The sequence below is a fragment of the Cadophora gregata genome, assembly GCF_030347475.1.
Source record: "Cadophora gregata isolate MNR1 chromosome Unknown scaffold_3, whole genome shotgun sequence".
In the NCBI taxonomy this organism is placed as follows: domain Eukaryota; kingdom Fungi; phylum Ascomycota; class Leotiomycetes; order Helotiales; family Ploettnerulaceae; genus Cadophora; species Cadophora gregata.
Genome location: NW_026695926.1, coordinates 1,356,451 through 1,376,059, shown reverse-complemented (window position 1 = coordinate 1,376,059; position 19,609 = coordinate 1,356,451). Strand labels below are relative to the sequence as shown.

General features: G+C 48.5%; 10 protein-coding genes across 10 annotated transcripts; 6 read left to right on the top strand and 4 right to left on the bottom strand.

Annotated features, from left to right (window-relative positions):
* Window positions 1–37: 37 nt before the first annotated feature.
* On the top strand, window positions 38–589 carry ONS95_008994 (uncharacterized protein; the record flags this gene model as incomplete). The annotated part of the gene is made up of 1 exon (XM_058502558.1): window positions 38–589. One exon carries the CDS (start codon window positions 38–40, stop codon window positions 587–589), a length of 552 nt encoding a protein of 183 aa, XP_058361487.1.
* Window positions 590–821: 232 nt separating this feature from the next.
* Window positions 822–2,034, bottom strand: ONS95_008993 (uncharacterized protein). The gene is made up of 4 exons (XM_058502557.1): window positions 1,783–2,034; window positions 1,692–1,726; window positions 1,473–1,641; window positions 822–1,417 (listed from the first exon to the last, which is right to left on the bottom strand). The coding sequence occupies exons 1-4, from the start codon at window positions 2,004–2,006 to the stop codon at window positions 1,003–1,005; spliced, it is 843 nt and encodes a 280-aa protein (XP_058361486.1). The 5' UTR covers window positions 2,007–2,034; the 3' UTR covers window positions 822–1,002.
* Window positions 2,035–2,660: 626 nt separating this feature from the next.
* On the top strand, window positions 2,661–3,826 carry ONS95_008992 (uncharacterized protein; the record flags this gene model as incomplete). The annotated part of the gene is made up of 4 exons (XM_058502556.1): window positions 2,661–2,954; window positions 3,037–3,347; window positions 3,407–3,560; window positions 3,617–3,826. 4 exons carry the CDS (start codon window positions 2,661–2,663, stop codon window positions 3,824–3,826), a joined length of 969 nt encoding a protein of 322 aa, XP_058361485.1.
* A 122-nt stretch (window positions 3,827–3,948) lies between these two features.
* ONS95_008991 (uncharacterized protein) lies at window positions 3,949–4,635 on the top strand (the record flags this gene model as incomplete). Its single annotated transcript, XM_058502555.1, has 2 exons — window positions 3,949–4,240; window positions 4,307–4,635. 2 exons carry the CDS (start codon window positions 3,949–3,951, stop codon window positions 4,633–4,635), a joined length of 621 nt encoding a protein of 206 aa, XP_058361484.1.
* A 3,896-nt stretch (window positions 4,636–8,531) lies between these two features.
* On the top strand, window positions 8,532–9,038 carry ONS95_008990 (uncharacterized protein; the record flags this gene model as incomplete). The annotated part of the gene is made up of 2 exons (XM_058502554.1): window positions 8,532–8,676; window positions 8,785–9,038. The coding sequence occupies 2 exons, from the start codon at window positions 8,532–8,534 to the stop codon at window positions 9,036–9,038; spliced, it is 399 nt and encodes a 132-aa protein (XP_058361483.1).
* A 1,409-nt stretch (window positions 9,039–10,447) lies between these two features.
* ONS95_008989 (uncharacterized protein) lies at window positions 10,448–11,209 on the top strand (the record flags this gene model as incomplete). The annotated part of the gene is made up of 1 exon (XM_058502553.1): window positions 10,448–11,209. One exon carries the CDS (start codon window positions 10,448–10,450, stop codon window positions 11,207–11,209), a length of 762 nt encoding a protein of 253 aa, XP_058361482.1.
* Window positions 11,210–11,454: 245 nt separating this feature from the next.
* Window positions 11,455–12,165, top strand: ONS95_008988 (uncharacterized protein; the record flags this gene model as incomplete). Its single annotated transcript, XM_058502552.1, has 1 exon — window positions 11,455–12,165. The coding sequence occupies one exon, from the start codon at window positions 11,455–11,457 to the stop codon at window positions 12,163–12,165; it is 711 nt and encodes a 236-aa protein (XP_058361481.1).
* Window positions 12,166–13,192: 1,027 nt separating this feature from the next.
* On the bottom strand, window positions 13,193–13,924 carry ONS95_008987 (uncharacterized protein; the record flags this gene model as incomplete). The annotated part of the gene is made up of 4 exons (XM_058502551.1): window positions 13,193–13,356; window positions 13,440–13,592; window positions 13,644–13,748; window positions 13,804–13,924. 4 exons carry the CDS (start codon window positions 13,922–13,924, stop codon window positions 13,193–13,195), a joined length of 543 nt encoding a protein of 180 aa, XP_058361480.1.
* A 99-nt stretch (window positions 13,925–14,023) lies between these two features.
* Window positions 14,024–15,778, bottom strand: ONS95_008986 (uncharacterized protein; the record flags this gene model as incomplete). The annotated part of the gene is made up of 5 exons (XM_058502550.1): window positions 14,024–14,577; window positions 14,628–14,884; window positions 14,933–15,309; window positions 15,384–15,517; window positions 15,754–15,778. 5 exons carry the CDS (start codon window positions 15,776–15,778, stop codon window positions 14,024–14,026), a joined length of 1,347 nt encoding a protein of 448 aa, XP_058361479.1.
* A 2,627-nt stretch (window positions 15,779–18,405) lies between these two features.
* On the bottom strand, window positions 18,406–19,320 carry ONS95_008985 (uncharacterized protein; the record flags this gene model as incomplete). The annotated part of the gene is made up of 1 exon (XM_058502549.1): window positions 18,406–19,320. The coding sequence occupies one exon, from the start codon at window positions 19,318–19,320 to the stop codon at window positions 18,406–18,408; it is 915 nt and encodes a 304-aa protein (XP_058361478.1).
* Between the last annotated feature and the right edge of the window lie 289 nt (window positions 19,321–19,609).

The window sequence follows — 19,609 nt, the reverse complement described above, 5'->3', positions numbered from 1 at the left end:
TCCTCTTGTGGGCGTTGCAAATACAATCTGCACATCCATGAACAACAGCTCAACAACCTGCAGTGGGAGCCCACTTGGCGTAGCTCTAGAATGGATCAAGTACTACCTCGCCAAAGACGAGACATTTGAGTTTGGCACCATCACACGCCGACAGGATGATACATTATACCGGCAGTCAGTCAACCAGTACAGTTCCGTTATGGGGACATCAGACCCAGATCTCACTGACTTCAAACAACATGGCGGGAAGCTGCTGACATGGCATGGCCTCAATGACCAGCTTCTTTCTGTGAACAATACTATTGAGTACTGGGAGAGAGTCGAGGAGCAAGATCCTGGTATTGATGATTATTACCGTTTGTTTGAAGCTCCTGGGACCTTGTATTGCACGCCTGGAAATGGTTGGTTTCCTGGAGATGCGATGGATTCGCTTGTGCAATGGGTGGAGAAAAAAGTTGCGCCGGAACATCTGAGAGCTACGACGGTGGGTTTGGAGCAGGAGAGGAAAGTTGATCTGTGTAAGTGGCCTGCGAAGTTGGCTCATGTGGGAGGGGATCCGGATATGGCGGAGTCTTACTTTTGTAAATAATGTTTGATGGTTTATCAGGCACTAGAGTAGAAAAGAATGATTGGAATTGCAGCAAGGTTCGAACAAAGTGTTGATTTCATTTTCCTCCTAGTCGGCGAGCAAGGTTAGATAAAAGTCAGTCAGCCAATTCGTTGTTTCAAAACGTCTCCACAGCAATAAAGTCGTGTTCAGAAGCATGCTATCAAGCTTGCAACCACTTACGGGACACAATCTATTCAACAGAAAGTAGTCGGTCAAGGGGTATTACAACAAGAGATGGCTGAGATTGGGGTTGTGCCTGAGCATTGAGCTAGCAAGGTTGGAAAACTTGTAACCATATGAGAAAGGCAAAAACCATTGCCAAACGAATCTTAAGTGACATAGAAGAGATATCCCGAAGTGCGTTGTAAATGATGAGCAGAACGCGCTAGATCTCAGTGCATCATATGTATGAACGACAATAGTTCCCACTTCCAACCCGACAGCAAGTTCTGTTCATCCTCCTCCAAATGATTGCGGCCAACTGCCATCCTTAACCTCTTCACAGAATGCTTGCACGACACAATGATTCCAAATTTCAAGGACTGGTACACAGTCCATATGCAAGATGCGCCAAAGCCAAACAATAGGATAGCACGGATGACGCTTATACGTGCTGAAAACACAGCTGCATTTCCAGTTGCGTGCCAGAGAAGCACGGATGCAAAGTCGGAGAATCTCAGTTGGTAAGATAGCACCCATCGCTGTGTAGCCGTTGCCAGGCTTTTCAGTCCCATGTATGTATTCCCAGTCGACATTGGAACCCCGAATCCTCCCTCTGGAGTCCTGGCGAATTCTTGTGCCAAACCACTAATAGCTAGAGTTAGCAGCAATTTAGTAGTCAATGTGCACGAGATGAACGTACAAGCCACAAACGTAAAGCAGACATCGGGGCACGTAGGGAAACGCTTTGTACGACGATTCGGCCTCTAGGATTCTGTCCAGCAGTGACAGCATGAAGCGCAGGTCTACACGCAAGAGATCTCGTGCTACTTCGAAATGGATATTCTCTGTATCTGCATCGTTGGCATTTACTACACATACAGTCAATCACCAAATCAAATTCCAAAGGAATCGAACGAACTCATCGCTCCAGGTTCGTGGTCCTTGTCTAGGTATCTATGGTGTACAAATGTCAAGAATTTGCCGTTGAAGCGAGGGGTGGAAAAACGGACTGCTTCGCGCGGATCGGTTCTTGATATCTAATAAATTTCTTCAGGTGAAAGATTGCCTTTCTACGCTGTCCTTCAAACCGGGCGCCAATCGGTCTCGACTCTTCGTTGCTTCGAAACATGCTCATGCTGTAGACTAATTCTCCACGAAGAGGGACTGGCTCATTGTGACGTTGTCGTGGTATACCTCGCGCGATGACATACTCTCCAAAGTTTTCGGTGGCCATGAGGACGATGGTGCGGCGTTGTTTTGATCAGATGGAAAGGAAATTATCTTCCGCAGGGAGGGGAGAGGAGGCATCATAAAGGGGCGGGCGACACCTTTGGCCGCTAATGCGCATGCGGTACTTTCTTTACCTAGGCACGGGAGTACACGCTCCTCTCGCTTAGCTACGAAACATGTTAACCAAGACATGGACAAAGACGAAGGCAGAGACTATGACAATGACTGCGCCAGCAATTTCGTCCGTCCACCAGCCTGTTCAGCTTGCAATCAATCAATCAATCGATCGATCAATCAGTCAATTTCTTCAGAGTACATACACCACACTTCGGTATTAAAGCTTGTCTCGCCTAGCTCGTGGACTCTACTCTTACCTCTCGCACGAACGACAGGAAGTGGGTGGATCGCATTAGCTGCACCTCGTTGAGCTGGCTGGTATTTCGGTCTGCCCTGTAACCTGATTATGGTGGCTGAAACCGCCTGCAACTACCTTGCTACTTTGTCTTTGGCCCGCTCAGTATGTGTACGATGTCTTCCCCTGGGAAGGCCTGGCTCGAGTGTGTCTACCATTGCCTATATATTACCATCTCCTACCCTTCTCTCCATTTCATTTCACATCTTTTACCTGGCAACATTGCCTTTTAATAGAGAGCACAAGATGAGCGCTCTGGAAACAGCCGGCCAGAAGGCATCAGCAAATCCGTACGACTTCTTGACAAGACTTCCTCAACGAGCTCCTCCCGGTACTGACTTCACGGCTCATATGACTGTGTGGAAGAATGGACAAGGAGGGCAATGCCAAACAAATATTCAACTCGCACGCAGCATTGGGAAATTTCTCCATTCAATGCATGTGGCAATGTGCGAAGCACAGGGAACTGCCGTAAGCCCAACTCCATGGACCGTGATACCTATGTCACCCATCCAGGGTCCGCTACCGCAGCCACTTGAGGTGAGTAAATATACAAATCATTCTTTTCCTCACAAGTAATGTTGGGATGTCTGGATGTCAGTCACTGATTACGAGCCCTTAGATTGAGATCTCATGCAAGACTGCAGACATGTGGAATAATGATGAACCTGCCAACGAAGTCGAGAAACTGATGCGGGGTCGAACACTCATCGACGAGATCTTATGGAAACACTTACAAGCTCTAAGCGACCATCAAGACATCGAGACAATATTTTCGTGCCTACTCGGGTTTGTCCTCAAGTACCCAGCAACACCTACTGCCGGCGTTGAAACCTACCATAAACTCCACGTCCAGAGCTTCCATATCCCCGAACTCGAACAATGGCAAAGATGGGAGAAAGAGACGGTTAAGACGAAGTTTTATGATGGACCGTAAGAGCCCAGCTTCCATTGGTGAGAATACTGTAGAGGACGCATCTAATATCTAACAGACTGCTCGCCTTGGATCAAATCGCAGACATCTTTTTGGCCTATGACCCTGTCATTCAGATGATTCCATGTAGTTCTTCTGAATTAACACCTATCACCCGAGCAGTCCAAGGACTGAAGGTAGCTAGTGGAGCACTGCCTGATGTGAAGGCAAGGGTGGGTTTTCAACCTCGGCCATGGTCGAAATATGATACTTGTGCTAACTGAAGCAGCTGCCAAGATCGAAGGACCTTGACCGAAGCTCAGTGGACAATTTGATTCGCGAGTGCTACCCACCGGTCCTGCGATCCATGGAAGACGCCTTGGAGGCTTTGAGGGACTTAGCCATGGAAACCAGTCAGTACATTTTATCAATGATCTCTTACCCAGCTGCAAAAATGAGCCTACCCTCACAAGAAGACACTACCAGTGCAATTCACTAGGATCGAACCAGCCTTGTCCTCGAAAGGTCTGCAATTCCATCTACAAAATCTACAGACTCAAACGAGCTACTCCAAAGCTCACTGCTGTCCTCGCCTTCCTATCTGACAAGAAGAAACAAGACATGGTCAAACGTGGTGTTCTCACAATAAGCGGCGCTACCATATGTGGGGGTATTTTGGTTAGTAGCGGTTTACCGGCAGGATCTACGGCCTTCGCAGGTAGAAGCTTGTTCATGGCCACAGAAACACGCAACGTTGCCGATGTCACAATGTCAGCAGCATTTGCCACAACATCAGGGGCAATAGGCATGTCTTTGGGGAAAATCGGGACTGCGGCCTCAGGACTTGGTGGAGCACTGTTTGGGGGCGCGATGACCATACACTCTTCCCGCGAACATGCCAAGTCAAATACTGGTATGTAGGGCGAGGACTTCCAAAGGATCTGAACGGCAAGCTAACTACCATGTTCGTGGCACGTAGTGCAATGTATTAATGTAGAAATTAACGGCGACGTCGATACGGTCGTCTACTACCTTGCTCTCTGCTTTATGAAGTCCAACGGCGTGGCTCGTCCACGTGAAGCCGAAGATGAACTCGAGGGGGTTGTACAGAACTTGTATGGCCGTCGCCCGCAGAAATCGAAGCAAGAGTACCGCGCGGTATATCTGTATGATCTGGTGGAGGAACTTACGGTGCAGTTCAGAATCGTGACAGATGTCCTACGGAGCTTTGCATACAAGGAACTTGAGGCATTAGAATGGGAACCGAACATGACGATCACAGAGCCAGAGAGTATTATGATGATCTGAAAGCTTGTTTAAGGCGAAGGATTTTTCTGTCAAAAGGTCAAAAGATTAGATTTGTTTTCTTCAAGTACACGATGGGAAAAGGTTTTCTTTAAGAAATGGGGGCAACTGTATTCGTTATCTAGACTTGGATTCCATAGACCGGGGACAGGAGCATCGCATCGGGTTTTATTTACAAATTGGAGCAACAGCTTTGCTTGATACTTCTTCTCCTTTGGTCTCAATTATAAACTAGATGAGGGTCGACTTCTGAGATATCCGTGCTCCTTCCGTAGCTCCGTTTTTCTACCATTCAACCCCACCCTTACGTGTACTCCATCGCCAGTAGCTGCCATTTTATCTGATCTTTAATTATGGGCTGTGACAGATGACACAGTGTGTCTTTCTGTTATTGTGATGGCTTGACTTTCTCCGTGATGGCAAAGTTTGTAGAGGGGTCCCACAGGTTTCGCGATGGCAGCTAGGGTGACTCTGATCGGAATCCTTTCGGGCGTGTTGTAAATTTTCCACAAAGGGATTGGGTGGTCATGGGGAATGAGACAGTGAAGATGCGATTGGACAAAAAGGATTCAGATTCTGACGAAGATTGAGGTGGCCTCCTTCACTTGTCGCCGTGTTTTTCTGGCTACAATCCCACACCTCTCTCTCTACCACCCACGACAAACACCAAAAGCCGACGCCTCCCTGACCGTTCTAATTCGAGACACTCGGTTCGGGATTGTCCTCCTCAACTTTTTCAAGACATTGTCATCTTACACCGTGACCTCCTCCACCTCCTGCGTACGTGCTGTACCGCTCATCATCCTAGGATGGTGTTTCTCCAGGCTTACCGAGGCCCATGTTCCTGGACGAGTTAGAGGATGACATTTTCCATTTCCCGAACGCTGATATCACTTTGTTGGCGTACTCTCCTGTGGCTACTGGATGATACGAGTTGGGCGAGGCATCGAGGACTGAGAATTGCTGCACTGGGTAGTGGACTCGTATTGAGGTTAACAGCGTTGTGTTTCGGGAAGAAGTGGAGGTCAGTGGTGGTTCTGACAATGATGTTGTGCTGTTGAAAATGAGGTGAGGACAGTGAGTGACATTACCAGCTCACTAATTCCAGACCCTAAGACCGCAACATGTATTGTAGCCTGTGACAAAGTCCTGATAGGTATGGATGAGAAATTCGGGTTTGGCTTGGAGACAGATTCTAAACATGATGTTTGGGAGTGGGTTTGATCGAATCCGATACATACATTGCTTTCTGCGCCGATTCAACGATCGTGGAGAGAAGATGGGATTGATCGTCGTACTCGGCTAGCGTTGCATCGGGAGGAAGTTGAACAATATGAGAGGGTATTTGAGGAGAATATTATGAGAAGAGCGTATGCTGCTGCGAGGAATGAAGTACGCTTTGAATTTTGGAGACGATCCAAACAGCAGGGTTCCTGAGTGAAACATTTGGATCATAGCGACGAGGCAAGCCTTTGAATGATAGCCGGGTTCATGAACGGGGATGTCGTGAGCCGCCGGTCGAACACAACAAGAAGAGTTCTACTCATTTTAGATGAAGTAAACTATCAGTTTCCTCCTTATCGCTCTCCCCCCTCTCGCTGTGAGTTTCTACTAATATTCCGCCAGTGGCGGCTGTATATTTTGTGTATTGTATCTGACTTTTTCTGGTGCTCTGAATCGTAACCTCAACATTAAGGGGAGCCGTTCGGTCAATCAGGTCTCCAATGAACTTTCATTTTGTTGTTGTGAGTGATTCCCTCTTGGTTTTGCGTTTACTAATAAAACGTTCGTTTTCGTTTTCTCGTGATTTGCGCTCAAGAACAAGCTTCCTTGACCGCTTGGATAGGGTTCTGGAACGTCGCAGTGCGAATTTTACAGCTCCATAGATGGATACTGAACAAATGAAAGCGTACCATAGATTGGGCTCCAGCAATACTCAACACAGGTACTTCGAGCTCTTGATGTGGCAATTATATATAAATATTTCATCAGATCTAGCTAGAGCTAGGTCTTGGTCTAGAGCCTGAGCTAGAGATGAAACTAGGCGGACTCTACATACTAGTGCGTAAATGAGTCTGTTAGAAGCAACCATAGCGTGTGAACTTGGAACTTCGTAGTGCCGATTTCATCATATAGCAAATTGCGCTCTACTCAAATACAGAAGTGGCGGTCATCATGACATCTCTGCAACTCTACACAGACACCGTTCACTTCAAGAAGTAAACCTACTTCGAAGCGTGTAGAAGAACTTGCTTTGCATCTGTATCTTGTGCAGTACTGTCTTCAAAAAAGAGGGGGGGGACAACTTCCCCACACGACACCGTTGCACAACATTGAATGCTTAGAAAGCAAGTTCATGCCGCAAAGGAGGAGAAAGCCACCCTGAACTGCATGATCGTCGTGTAACAAGACACATGAGAATAGAGAAGAAATGACTCGAAGTGGTCAGAGGCATTTGTCTGACCGAGTCATTTCATGAAATTGTTAGGGCAGTTCTGCAGGCAGCAGGTCTCAATTGCACACCGTCCTATCCGAAGCAGCTAAATATGAGACTGAGATCAGGTGCCAGATGCACAAGCCAAGGTAAGACAAGACCAAGGAAGTAGAAGAAAATGCCGCATATCATTTCCAGACAAGAAACTCAACGTGGGGTAAGCTGTGGAGATATATGTATGAATATGTCCGGTAAAAATGGAGTTATCTGCTAAGAATGGCGGGAGCTCAGGTGAGGGGACTGGTAGAACTCTGGGAGAATAATAAGAAGAATGGAAGGATAGAGCTTTCTGCACTTTTGCACAATCCCAACGATGCCGGATTATGCACCTAACCTTGATCATCTGCAGCTCCATCTGCAACAGGAAAACCGGAATCAGGAAACGTGCGGGTGAAGGCGCGATGCGATGTACTGCACTGTGATGCTACGCTCAGAGACATCCATACCTTACTTACCTGGGTAATTCATGCAATGTAGACGCAGACGCAGACGCAGTGACGAGTTGAATCCTACGGCCGTCATCACCCGCCATTGACAAATGAGCGGGCCTGCCCGCAAGCGACCTGCAGCATCTCGCAGGGAGCAGCTGCAGAGCGGGCGCTAAAGCGCGGTCGGGACCGGGTGGGCGAATGGGATGAGTGTTTGGTTTCGAGGGCTGATGCAGCTGGGTGGGTAGGAATTGGAGTCGAAATGGAACGTCCGCCTTGGGAGAGTTGTCCGGGTTGGTGGTCGACGTGACGGTGGTGGGAATGCGGTGGCTGTCTGGGTGAGACAGCAGAGCTTCACCGCCAGAAGTTTTGAAGCAGAGGAAGAAGTCGATATGCAGTTACCTGCCTCCGATATCGAAAATGCTGGGCTCGTAACGACGATGCGTATATGCCGCAGTTGCTTTATCAACGTAGTTTGGATGGTAATGTTAGCCCCGAGTTAGATGCAACCATCAGACGAGTTGAGCCAGGCCACTGGACACACCTTCCAGCTCCCCCTGCGGCTGATATGCATGAGCTCTCCTGCGTGCCTTGTGACCAGGGCACGAGAATACAGAATAGCTTGTGCTTAGATTAGCTTCGCACTGCGGTGTTACCCATGACCTCGGTCAGCCAGACCAGATCATATCTCGTCACATCACATCACCTCTCGTGCTCCCCATATTCTTAGAGTGATCCTCTCCCCTCACTTCCTTTCTTCATGTTGAAAGAGCGCATTGGCGTTCTGGTCTTTGGAATTTGCAATGCATCGATGGGCTTGCTATTGAGGACCGTTGGATTAGGTTGGGACTCGCGCTGTTGAATTAAATACCTTGGTTTCGCGATTAGCTTTCTCGAGTGCGATCTTGTGACGGTTGGAAGGGTGCGACGCCAGTGGTGGACATGAGAGTGAGCAAAAGTTGCAAGGAGAAGAAAAGATGTCCCTCCAAGAATACCCGCTGGTTCTTGATTCGAGACTTCCAAATCCTCAAACTCAATGTCTCTTCTTCGACAAATTGCCTCCAGAGATCTGTCGGTTGATATTCCTGCATGTAATGAGTGAGTGGGGTTGGACAAAAAGGTGTATGTCTGAGGTTTCTCGTATATCCTTTTGATATAAAATTCGGTGGGCATTCAGGATCCGTCGTTCGGAATGTCTGGAAAAGAGAGATCAGTGCTGACAAGAGAAAGTACATATCATCCGTGATTACGAGGAAGGCGATTTCGGTGACGGCGACTTTGACAGTCCAGTGCCTGCAGCCAGGAAGAGAAGGCTGACATATGTGCCCTGCACCGCGATTACTGAATCCAAACCCGCGATTTCGATGACGATGCGATGGCCCACGCAGCATAATTCTTGTCGAGGATGGAAGGCACTCGATGACTTTCCTCCCGAGTTCCGAGGGCTATATCTAGCGTTGTCCTTGACTTGCCGACGGTTGTAAGTAGATTTTGCTAGTCGTCTGATTGTGAAGTCCGGCATCCCGAGATCCCAATTGCTGGAAATTGAAGTCGAGAGAATTGACCGCGCAAGTAGTCATATCGAGGTGACCTCACTTCTTTACACCCAACACACCTTCGATTTGCTCGACATCCCAACAGCCTACCGCTTCCTCAAGCTCGTTCCGCTGCCTCGGCTCCAACAAATACAGCGCCTCCACCTGACAGCCATATTCTCTGCGCAACATCGCGATCCCAAAGAGCATCCAGGCCCTCATTCGCAGCCAAGCGCTCTCCCAAATCAAATTCAACATCCGAATCCAACTTCAGTACCCCACTATTGCATCTCGCCCGAGCAAACGAAGAAAATTGCCGACCAGTGGAAAATGATTTGTGGTGTTCTGGCGGAAATGAACGGACTGAACGAGTTGAGAGTCAGAATTTATCGAGACGTGGAGGCGGGGTTGGAGGAGCGTGATGTTTTGCTGTGGCTGGCTGGAGTTAAGCTTAAAGCCTCGGCGCAGTATGTGGTACAAATGCCATGGTCGAATGGAGAGGCTGGTTGGGCAGATGAGGTAACTTTGCCGTTTGTTGTTGAGAGGTAATGTGATGAGTAGCTGAGCCTGGAGTTCTGGGGGAGGGGGTCCTTTGAAATTGCTAGATGTGCTGGGACTAATGAAGGTGGCATAGTGATCTTCGCGGTTATATTGAGCTTCGTAGCTTGGAGAGCATTTCTGCATCAATAATTAGCAAACCAGTAAATTGCGAAAATTTTTATTCGGAAAGGGATTGAAACATGGATAGGGGATGGACGTTAATGCACTATGAATGAATACGTTAAAACTTGGTCGCTTGGAACAGCTCAACTCTGCGTCCACAGGTAGCAAAGTATCTTAAAAATTTGGCACGGAAGGATGGAAACGAAAGGAAATCGCCTTAGGAAACACGAAGTATAGATTGGCCATGGGTAATCGGGAAATGGGACAAGGAACTTACGACTTATGAATACGTTGAAGCGTGGTAGCTTAGTTTGTACATAACATTACATCTATAATTAGCAATGCATTGAAAGTCTGTTCAGGAACACTCACGTAGTCATAAGGCACGCTGATCTCTGGCGCTACAGAGTAATGAAAGAGTTGTGTTCTGCCGGAAATGGTTGAGCGTGGTCCTTGTGCTTGTTGTTTTCGGCGGTGGACAAAGGTCAACAAAAAAGATGGAATTTCTAGAAGAACAAGTCGAGAAACTCGAAGTAAGAAGGACAAAGCTTCGCAGCTAACAGAGAATAAAGCTTCTTCACGCTTTGCAAACCATAAAAACGACGATTCGTCCAATCCTACTCCGTCCCATTCTACTCCGTCCAATTCTACTCCTCAACCCACAGATAACAAAAGCAACCACTGAATTGCCCATCATGTCTACACCTGCTCTCATCGGAGATCTAATTGATCCATCTGCCTGGTCAGAAAGCGAAAAGCTGACCATGGACAACTACCATATCTGGTCTCACAAGGTCGGTCTCATGCTGCGTCACCACCAACTCAACAAATACATTCGAATCAAAGGTGCTGCAGTGGAATGTTTGGAGCCTCTGACAACCGAAGACCTTGAGAACCTCAGCCTAGCATCCAGTTACATACAGCAGACGATGACACAACCCCTCCTCGTCAAATTCGTGAACGGCGATGCTGAAGTAATTCACAACTCGCGGAAACTCTGGAAGAAGCTCGCCGATTCGCAAGAGCTGATTCCGAAAGGCAAGGCGGCTTTCGTTCGCTTCCACCTCCAATTAGGGAATCTCCGACTGAGAGACTTTAAGGACCCTGCAGAGTTTGTGGAGAAGCTTGCTGAGGTTCAGAGCATGAGAAAGGCAACCGGGGTGAAACTGACCGATGATCTGGAGAACATCGTAGCGTTAGTGAGACACTTGCCCAGAGAGTTGGAGGAGGTAGGACTGAAGTGGAGATTAAGTGACTATGAGGGTTTGACTGCGGCTGAGGCCCTGATGCAAATCAAGGCTGCGCAAGAGGCGTATGATAAATTGCCTAAGGTCGAGCAGCCTAGAGAGCCTAGACGTCCTGAGATACGTCGTGGTTATGGGCGGACTCGCGGCGGGGAGAGGCGAGGGTTCGATCGAAAACTCGATGGGCGACGAGGCGGAAGGGACAGACGATAAATGAGAAGTGACGTGAAGCCGGTCTCAAGCTTGGGTCAGGTAGGCCGTTCCTTTCTGGACCGACAAAATTGTAGGCTAGCTCGTTTGCTGGTAACGCCTAGCAGTAGTATCGCACCTAGCTATCACACTCTTTCGCATTCAAAAATCAGATTCAAATTCATTTCAAATTGAGAGCAGTTGCGTTTGTATAACAGAGGAGTGAACTCAAGGATCGACGCAGTCAAATAGAGTAACAAAAATAACCAATGTCGTCCTTCGAAATCGAGTTCGACAACGCAGCATTCACAGGAGACCTCACGCGCGCTGCAAAACTAAAAGGAAAATCCAACTACTTACTGTGGAAAAACGAAATTGCTGAAATTTTCCAACGCCATCTCTTGGATCTCTACACCGCGACCGACGAGGACTCCAAAGACGAGGTTGATAATGGAGAAGAACTCGATCCGGACGCTCTCAGCTACTTATCAGCATGCATCCAAAGCACCTTCCACGATGATCTAAACTTTTACGTCTGGCAGGAACTCAGCCTCGATTCGCGGAAACTGTGGAAGGAGCTCGATGATCGATTTTCACCCAAGGGAAAGTGGGCGTATATCAGGTGCTCGGTGAAGCTGAATCGAATGCAGCCTTACAACTACCAGAACGACGATCAGTACTGCTTTCATGAGAAGTTGCTTGTGATGCAGAGGAATGCGACAGGCGTTCGTAAGACTGGCGACATTGAGGATATGATTAGGATCGTGAAGGACTTGCCGGATTATCTGGAATATTTAACGTTGAAGTGGTGTGTCGCTGAGGAGGACGATTTGACAGCTGCGAAAATGTGCCAGGAAGTGATGTTGGCGGAGGAGAGGTATACGATGCCTGAGGAGGTAAAGTCTGGAGATGAATTTGAGTTGAGTTTCAGGACAGAACCCCACATATTGGGATCTGAATCTCCAGAAGCTGGGGAGTAGAGATGAGGGCATCTGGGTAATGACGTCTGACGTACTCATGAGCGAGGTACAGCGTAAGGTTCACTTTGAGAAACTGAGATTTTCACTGTTCGTTACAGTTATTTGACGAATACGCTGAAGGCTTTCTTCCGAAGTATGTACTTTTCACCTTCGCTGTCGTTGAGAGGGAGTTGGTCCTGAAAAGCAAGGGCTCAAAGTCAATTCACACCACGTGATATAACGCTAGTCCCAATAGAATTAGGCAGCTCTCCACTAGCGTCTTTCCACGACCATATCTTGAAGCTCTCCATACTTCATTCTTTCCTTTCTTCTTTTCCTCTTCATCTTAGTGCATGGATAAGCAGCCACCCCCATATACTCCCATTTTCTCAGACGTCTGACGACACCATAGGTTTTACGCGTAGCAGTGAAGATTCGTCTGAGCTCGTGTTTTTGCCAATTGAGAACTTTAATATATTGACACTCTTGCTTGGCTTTGGTTAGGCAAGAAATTTTTGTACTCAAACATATCGAAAGAGATCACTTTTCATTGCGATGGGGGCTTCGAGCTATCGTGAAGAAGAGAGCGTGGTTGATGGAGGGTATGAGAGTGGAGGTGCGTGCAGGAGAGCATTTAGGCAATGATTGTTAGATCTCGGCAATATCAGATATATGGCAGGAAAAGAGCTGTTCGGTAGGTATGTAAAGGAGAACGACGTCTGATAGGAGGACATACGGAAGGATGGAGTATTGGGATGTTGATTGAGAGAGAGATTTGATTAGGACTAGGAAGAAAAGGGTATCTAAGTATCATCCCCATGCTAGATCCCTAGCTATATTATCATAGAAAAGAAATGAACCTTCACCCTCCCCCTTAATTCTCGTTCCCATACCATGCCATGCCTGACACAAAACGATCGAGTCGGATTGCTCGCTGGGCACTTTCTACCTCTCCAATATCTAATAGCATGTCTGCCCAGTCGACAGGCAGAAAATAATACGCACAGCACTGTACTCCGTCCCCCTCCAAAATCTAGGAAGGAGAAATCTATGCAGTGAGGACATCCTCATCACTACCCGCATCAGCCTTCTCGATAATCGGCGCTGGCTTTTCGAGGCCCTTCTTGCGGAGGATGCTCGTCTTGATAAAGTATGGTAGTTGGACTTTGAGTTCGTAGCCGAGGAAGGTCTTAGTGGGGACGGAGAAGACCTCTGTGGTGATTTGTTAGTACACGTTGTCATGAACCACATGTTCAAAGAGTGGAAAAAAAGATGGGGGAGGAGGAATGACTTACGATCCAATTCCTCGAGAGTGAGTTGCTTGGTTTCCCTCACGAAAGCGAAGATCATGAACCATGCGATGAGGTTGAGTCCTGCGTAGAACCCGAATGCACCGGTCTGGGTCATGACGGTCCTCATGCGAGGGAAGGTCAAGCTGAGAACACCAGCTAGGATTACAGTTAGTGAGCTGTCACAAGATATGTGAGGAGATTATTTACCGAAGGTGTTGTTGACGCACACAGCCCAGGCCATGCCCTGCTCACGCTGAATAGTTGGGAAAACTTCAGCGGAGTATTGGAATGCAACAGGTCCTTCTCCCATAGCTATCGATTGTGTCAGCAGTTTTCTCAGTAGATGTTTGTCATTGAGGCAACTTACAGTACGCGATTGTGAAAAGATACACGAATAGAACGACTGGACCGACTTTCGCGGCTTTGGAGACATTCGGATTGGCGTTGTCGAGAAGGGAAAGACCAGCAGCCAAGAGGAATACACACATGAGGGGGAATGTCTTGAATAGAAGTCAGTAAACTTCCCAAGAGTCTCCTGTGAAATATACTTACAACAAGACAAAGCTTTCTTCGTCCCTTGGTATCGATCAGGAACAGGGTGGGAATGGTGAAAACGACTTGAACTGCGCCATATCCGAGAGAGGCATACAAAGCTTGGGTATCAGTATAACCGGCCTCCTTGAAGATGGTCGAGCTGTAGAACGAGATAACTGTACAATGTTAATGGCACGTTGGGCGAAATTTGAAGGGGACAACTTGCTGTTGATGCCGCACATCTGCTGAGCAAGCATGACGGTCGAAGCACCATAGTTTGCGCGTCTAATTCTTGGGATGCGGAAGCAATCGGCCAAACGGGCGAAGTATCCAAGTCCACCAGCAACCTTCATCTCTTCCACATAGATGATGTATGAGTAGTAGAAGTCTCTAGCGCCAATGATAGGATGAGCACGGAGCTTAGCCATCGACTGATATCCTTGGCGAATCTTGCCGTGCTTCATGAGCCATCTGGGAGATTCTGGGCAGAAGAAGATTCCGACGGCGAGGATAAAAGAGGGAATGAACGCTGAGCCGAGTTGAAGACGCCAGGCGATACGGCCAGTATCTTTGACAATAACGTTGGCGCAGAAACCCAGGAAAATACCTGGATGAATGATTAGTACAGGGCCACCAATTGAGGATAAAATGACTTACCAGCGACAACCCACAATTGCCAAAACATAACCAGCGCTCCGCGAATCCTAGCAGGTGCCATTTCAGCTGAGTAAATAGGAACAGTCGCATTTTTCGCTCCAATGCCGATACCCATGATGAAACGTGCTGCAAATAATTCTTGCCATGACTTGGCGAATCCAGACCAGATCGGGGTAGCTGTAAGACATAGGGCAGTTACGAAGATTTCTCCTCGTCGACCTAGGTAGTGATTAAGAGGATCGACAATGAAAGCACCACTACAATCAAGTCAGTCGGGATCTCAGGCAGTCACATGTTCTACTTACACGAGACCAGCAGTCAAGAAAATGATGGCATTGACGACACCCACAATCCACTCGTCGCGACCAGGATTATTGATACCGAACTCCTCAGGGAAAGACAAATTGGCTCCATTGGAACCTGTCTGATCCCATCCTTGAGTTGCAGCCCCGACAGCGCACAATGAGATCGAGTACCACAGCATCTTCGATCCGTGCCACTTATGATCTCTCTCGTAAATCAGCGCCGCGCGCTCGTCGTCCTTGAGCTCGTGGACCATCTCGAATCTCTGGCCATCGCGTGCAACGAGGGCGGCTCGTCCGAAGAGGTCGGAATGTTCGGGCATGCCATGTTCCTGGGCAAAAGCTTGGGCATTGGCATATGTCTCCTCGCGGGAAAAACGCTGAAGGGGTGGAGAGTCAGTATTGTGGAGTCCAGAAACTGGGAGGAATTGGCATTATTGCTTGAGAAGCTTACCTTCAGCGGGTTTTCGACAATGTTGAGCGCAACTGATTGACGACGTCCGCCGGCAGTGCTATCATGGCGCTCTGGTGCAGTGTATGACGTCTTCTCACCCTCGAGATGAGAGGTGTTGACAGTGTCGCCTGCCACTGTGGAAGAAGCCTTGTCAGACATCTTGGATGCGATTGCTGTTATTACTGCGATATGTCGCGTGGGAAAGCGAATTGTGCACTACAATTCCAGCGGATTTGCGTCCAAGTCCAAAAAGTCTTGGAGAAGAAGAAGAAGCACTTTTGACAAGAGGGACGAGGCGCCAAACATATAGTCTGGAGGAACAGAGGAGAAAAAGAGGAGCGACAAGAGAAAATAAGAATCTAGTGCTCACCTCTCCACACCTCGCTCGAGATCATTCTGGGTAGTCCCAGTCCAGCATGCACTTCATCCCCATCTCGAGTTTACCTTCACGTCATTCAACATCGCAGAGTGGAGCCTCTTAGTAGCAGTACCCTGTACCTCCGTCCAGCCAAGAAACGCCGGGGAACGCCATGAAGGAGACCCCGCAGCCACAGCAGTCCCCCACGGCAACAGTGCGACATTCCACTCGCCAATGAGGACAAGATCAACAGATCGGCGCCTCGCTAAAGGACGCCTTCCCCCAGTGCATCGCAACGTTTCGATGGTGGCCAAGGGTCTTGGGAGTACGGGGTATAGACGCAAACAGCGAATGGTCTTTGTGCATATGTGAGAATGAACCCATAAATCCGATGAAGAAACAGGAAAGAGATCAACAAGGGGCTGCTGATGATAGTGTGCCCAGATGAGCGCGAGATATCACCGATCTCTGACAAGTGACAGCTCGCTGGCGCTGACTGTTGCTTGTACCAGATGAGAGAAAAAACAGCGCCAAGATAAAACCAAACGAGCGAACTCTTTCTTCCAGATACAGTGGTCTAGCAGTTCCTCCAGGGGATTAGTTTCCAAAATGTTGAATGAGCAAAACCCTCCAAAGGAAACGCTGTAAATTTAGTGTGAAGTTGGTTCGGATCATCCAGAGTTACGAGACGAGGTCTCGCAGTCGCAGCACGCTGATGTGTGCCGAGACTTAACATCAGCGCCGCCAAATCCCGCTGTGCCGCCCGTCTGACCAAAGCGCCCCACTGAACTCAACATCGAGTGTCATCCACAACCTAAACTCAGAATTCGCTCCTAGCAACCAATCAGTGTGCTCGAGGCCGCAGATAAAACTCTTCGCAGGCATAATTTCCGGTCCGATAGTGACAGACTCAAGAGATGCAGGGTACAAATGCTGTTGCCTGGAATTTCTTGTGGTTGTTTGCATGGTGGCCCGGCCCACGCGCGAGAAGTTGGAGAACAACCTTTTCTCCAGAGTCCAGATGAACGGCTGTGATAACCGGATTGCCAGGTCGGGGTTTCCCGACTCTATCGACATCGTGTACCCGCTCCAGAATCGGCTCCAGAGCACGAGTCTGAAGGTTTTCAAGCCGTTGTAAGAGTGGGGAAAGGCTTGTGAGGCTTGAGGTGGCTCGATGCCCAGCTCTACCAAGGTACAAGTGTAGTTGCCTGATGTCTTGAGTTCTTGGAGTTCATCTCGAAACTCCATGCTGCTGAATCTTTAAACTCAGAGTCTTCAGAACTCCAGGATCCTTTTCCATTATCCGGTTAGAAACACGAAAATGCGCCTCGACAAATCTGCATGTAGGTACAAGCGCTGTTGCCTGGTTTTTCTTGAGTCGAGATGAGTGAAATCCTCCATGCATGGAGCAGTGGAGTGAGATAGAGCTCTCCAGGTCTCCATGGTGTGATCCAGTGTTTCCCGGAAATTAGGTGGACCTCAGATTCGGTTATTCGGTTGGAATCTTCCGACCCCTATCGCCGTCTCGTGTCTCGAATTCAGAGGATAGCGTGAACCCGAGGATGTATTGAAGCTCGGAAAGTCTGTGGTAGCAGTGCAGAGCTTCTCTTCCTGTCCAATATCTTGTCCCCAAGCCGAGTTGTGGTAATATCCTCATCGCTTAACATGGGACGCCCTACGACAGGCTCGCTTGAAGGTCAACACAGCAAGTCGGTGCGACAGCATACGGCTCGAATCGAACATATCGTAAAGTTTATTCCCCACAAACTCAATTCTCCAGAAACTCAGTTCCCAGTTCATTGAGTCAGGCCAGTGCCCGCATACAGGGATGGTCGAGTTTGTTGAATACTGGACAAGTACCGCCTTCCGTTGGGCTCCAGGCAGCAGAATTCTTTGACTTTGCTGCACTGTCGGCTTGAGCAGGGAGAATCCAAGGCCTTAATGTTACGACGCCATTTGGGCAATTTATTCCTCTTGTCGATTCATCGTGCATATGGTGTGCTCACTCCGAAGACTTGTCGGCAGCCGTGAGGTGATGTGACAAACTCAACACTTCAAGTCGCAACTGAGAAATGGGTGCTGTCTGAACGGGTGCGATGAAGAATAAAGGCCGAGGATTCTATGCATCTCTCAAGCCTACCATGTTCGCCACTGAAGTAGACGAGAGCATATTGGCGGCTGTGAACGTTCAGTCGAAGCAGCATCCAGACAAAAATTGTACCTAAAGCACGTGAGAACTGTGATTATCCCCTTCAACAGCCGGAAGAACGACTTACTTTCATCACACTCTACTCAGAATCATATTAAATGAATTTGATGAATCCAAAGGGTGTAACTGACAGCGAGGCGAAGCCATAAGAAGGGAATGGCTGCCTATGTGATTCGTATGCTGATCAGGCAGTGCGTAGCACGTGATGCATCTGGACTGGTAAGAACGGCCCAATATCCACGAGTGGTAGAGGAAAGTAGCAAAGGAGTGACGTATGAATGTTGATCCTGATTTTTACTTGACCGGAAGAGGAAGTATACGCACAGTGTTGTTTAGATGATCAGGCTAGTGCCCAGCAGTGTTCAAAGGGCCTAGTATCATAACAGGTACCTATTCAGTACGTGTATTAGACCTCAGCATAACCCCTCTCATGACTGACCTGAGATTGAGAACGATCAAGAAATCCACTCATGAACATCCAACACCGCCCTCGCAAACTCCTCCGGCCTCTCCACAGGCATCGCATGTCCACAATCCACCACCCTTCTCTTATGCCTGCCCGCAAACATTTCCCCATGACTCTCCGATCCACCAGGCTTCAACGGATCCCGCATCCCATCAATCGTCACAGTCGGAACCTCAATCCTCGGTTTCAGCTCTAACCTCCTCTCTAACCCCTCCAACCTCTCCTCACCTTCCAAATTCCCAAATGCATGCCGATAAATACTAATCACAACATCAACCCACTCCTCACCCTCCCAACTCACCGCCACACGCTCAAATACTTCTTCATCAAAATCCCAAGTCGGACTCCACTGCTTCCAGAGGAGTTTACAGAACGCTTTCCGATCTTTCGCGAGACATTTCCGACCGCGCTCACTTTGGAAGAGATGCTGGTACCACATCACTGCTTCCAGCTCTGGTGTACACGGTTCGTCTCGAGCATTTGCGACGTTGTAGATATCGTACCCGGCATAACTTACCAAGCCAGCAACTCGTTCAGGCCAAAGTGCTGCGACGACGCAGGATGCTACACCACCCCAGTCGAAACCTCCTAGGATGGCTTTCTCGATGCCTAGAGCGTCGAGGAGATCAAGGAGGTCGGAGCCGAGTGCTGCTTGTTGGTTGGACTGCGTTGTGATTCCTGTGCTGGTGGTATCTTGTGAGAGGAAGCGCGTCGGTGCGAAGCCGCGGAGGTAGGGTACTATGACGCGAGCTCCTTGTAATGTTAGGATTGGAACGACAGTGTCGAAGGAGACTGGTGAGTAGGGGAAGCCGTGGGATAGGATCACGGGCCAGCCGGTGGGTGAGCCGTGCTCATGGTAAGCGATTTCGAGGTGTGGTGTTAAGACTGTTTTGTAAGAAGCCATGACGACGAAGGGAAATTTGAGAGTGGATTGAGAAGGTGAGATATTCCTGGATATTTGTCATTGGAATGCTCGGTTCAAGTGAGACGAGAAGTCCTCACTTGAGGGGAACGAGTTGAGGCGGGGTATGAAATCGTGACTTGCTTGCTATGGAGAGATTGACTTGAAAGTTATCGAAAACTTGAAAGTACTTTGTGAAGGAATATCTCTCTGCTCAGAGGTTCTTGTGTTGACATGAGAAACGAAGCTTACCTCATCCGAGGACCTGATTTCTTAGCTAATCATCCCACGC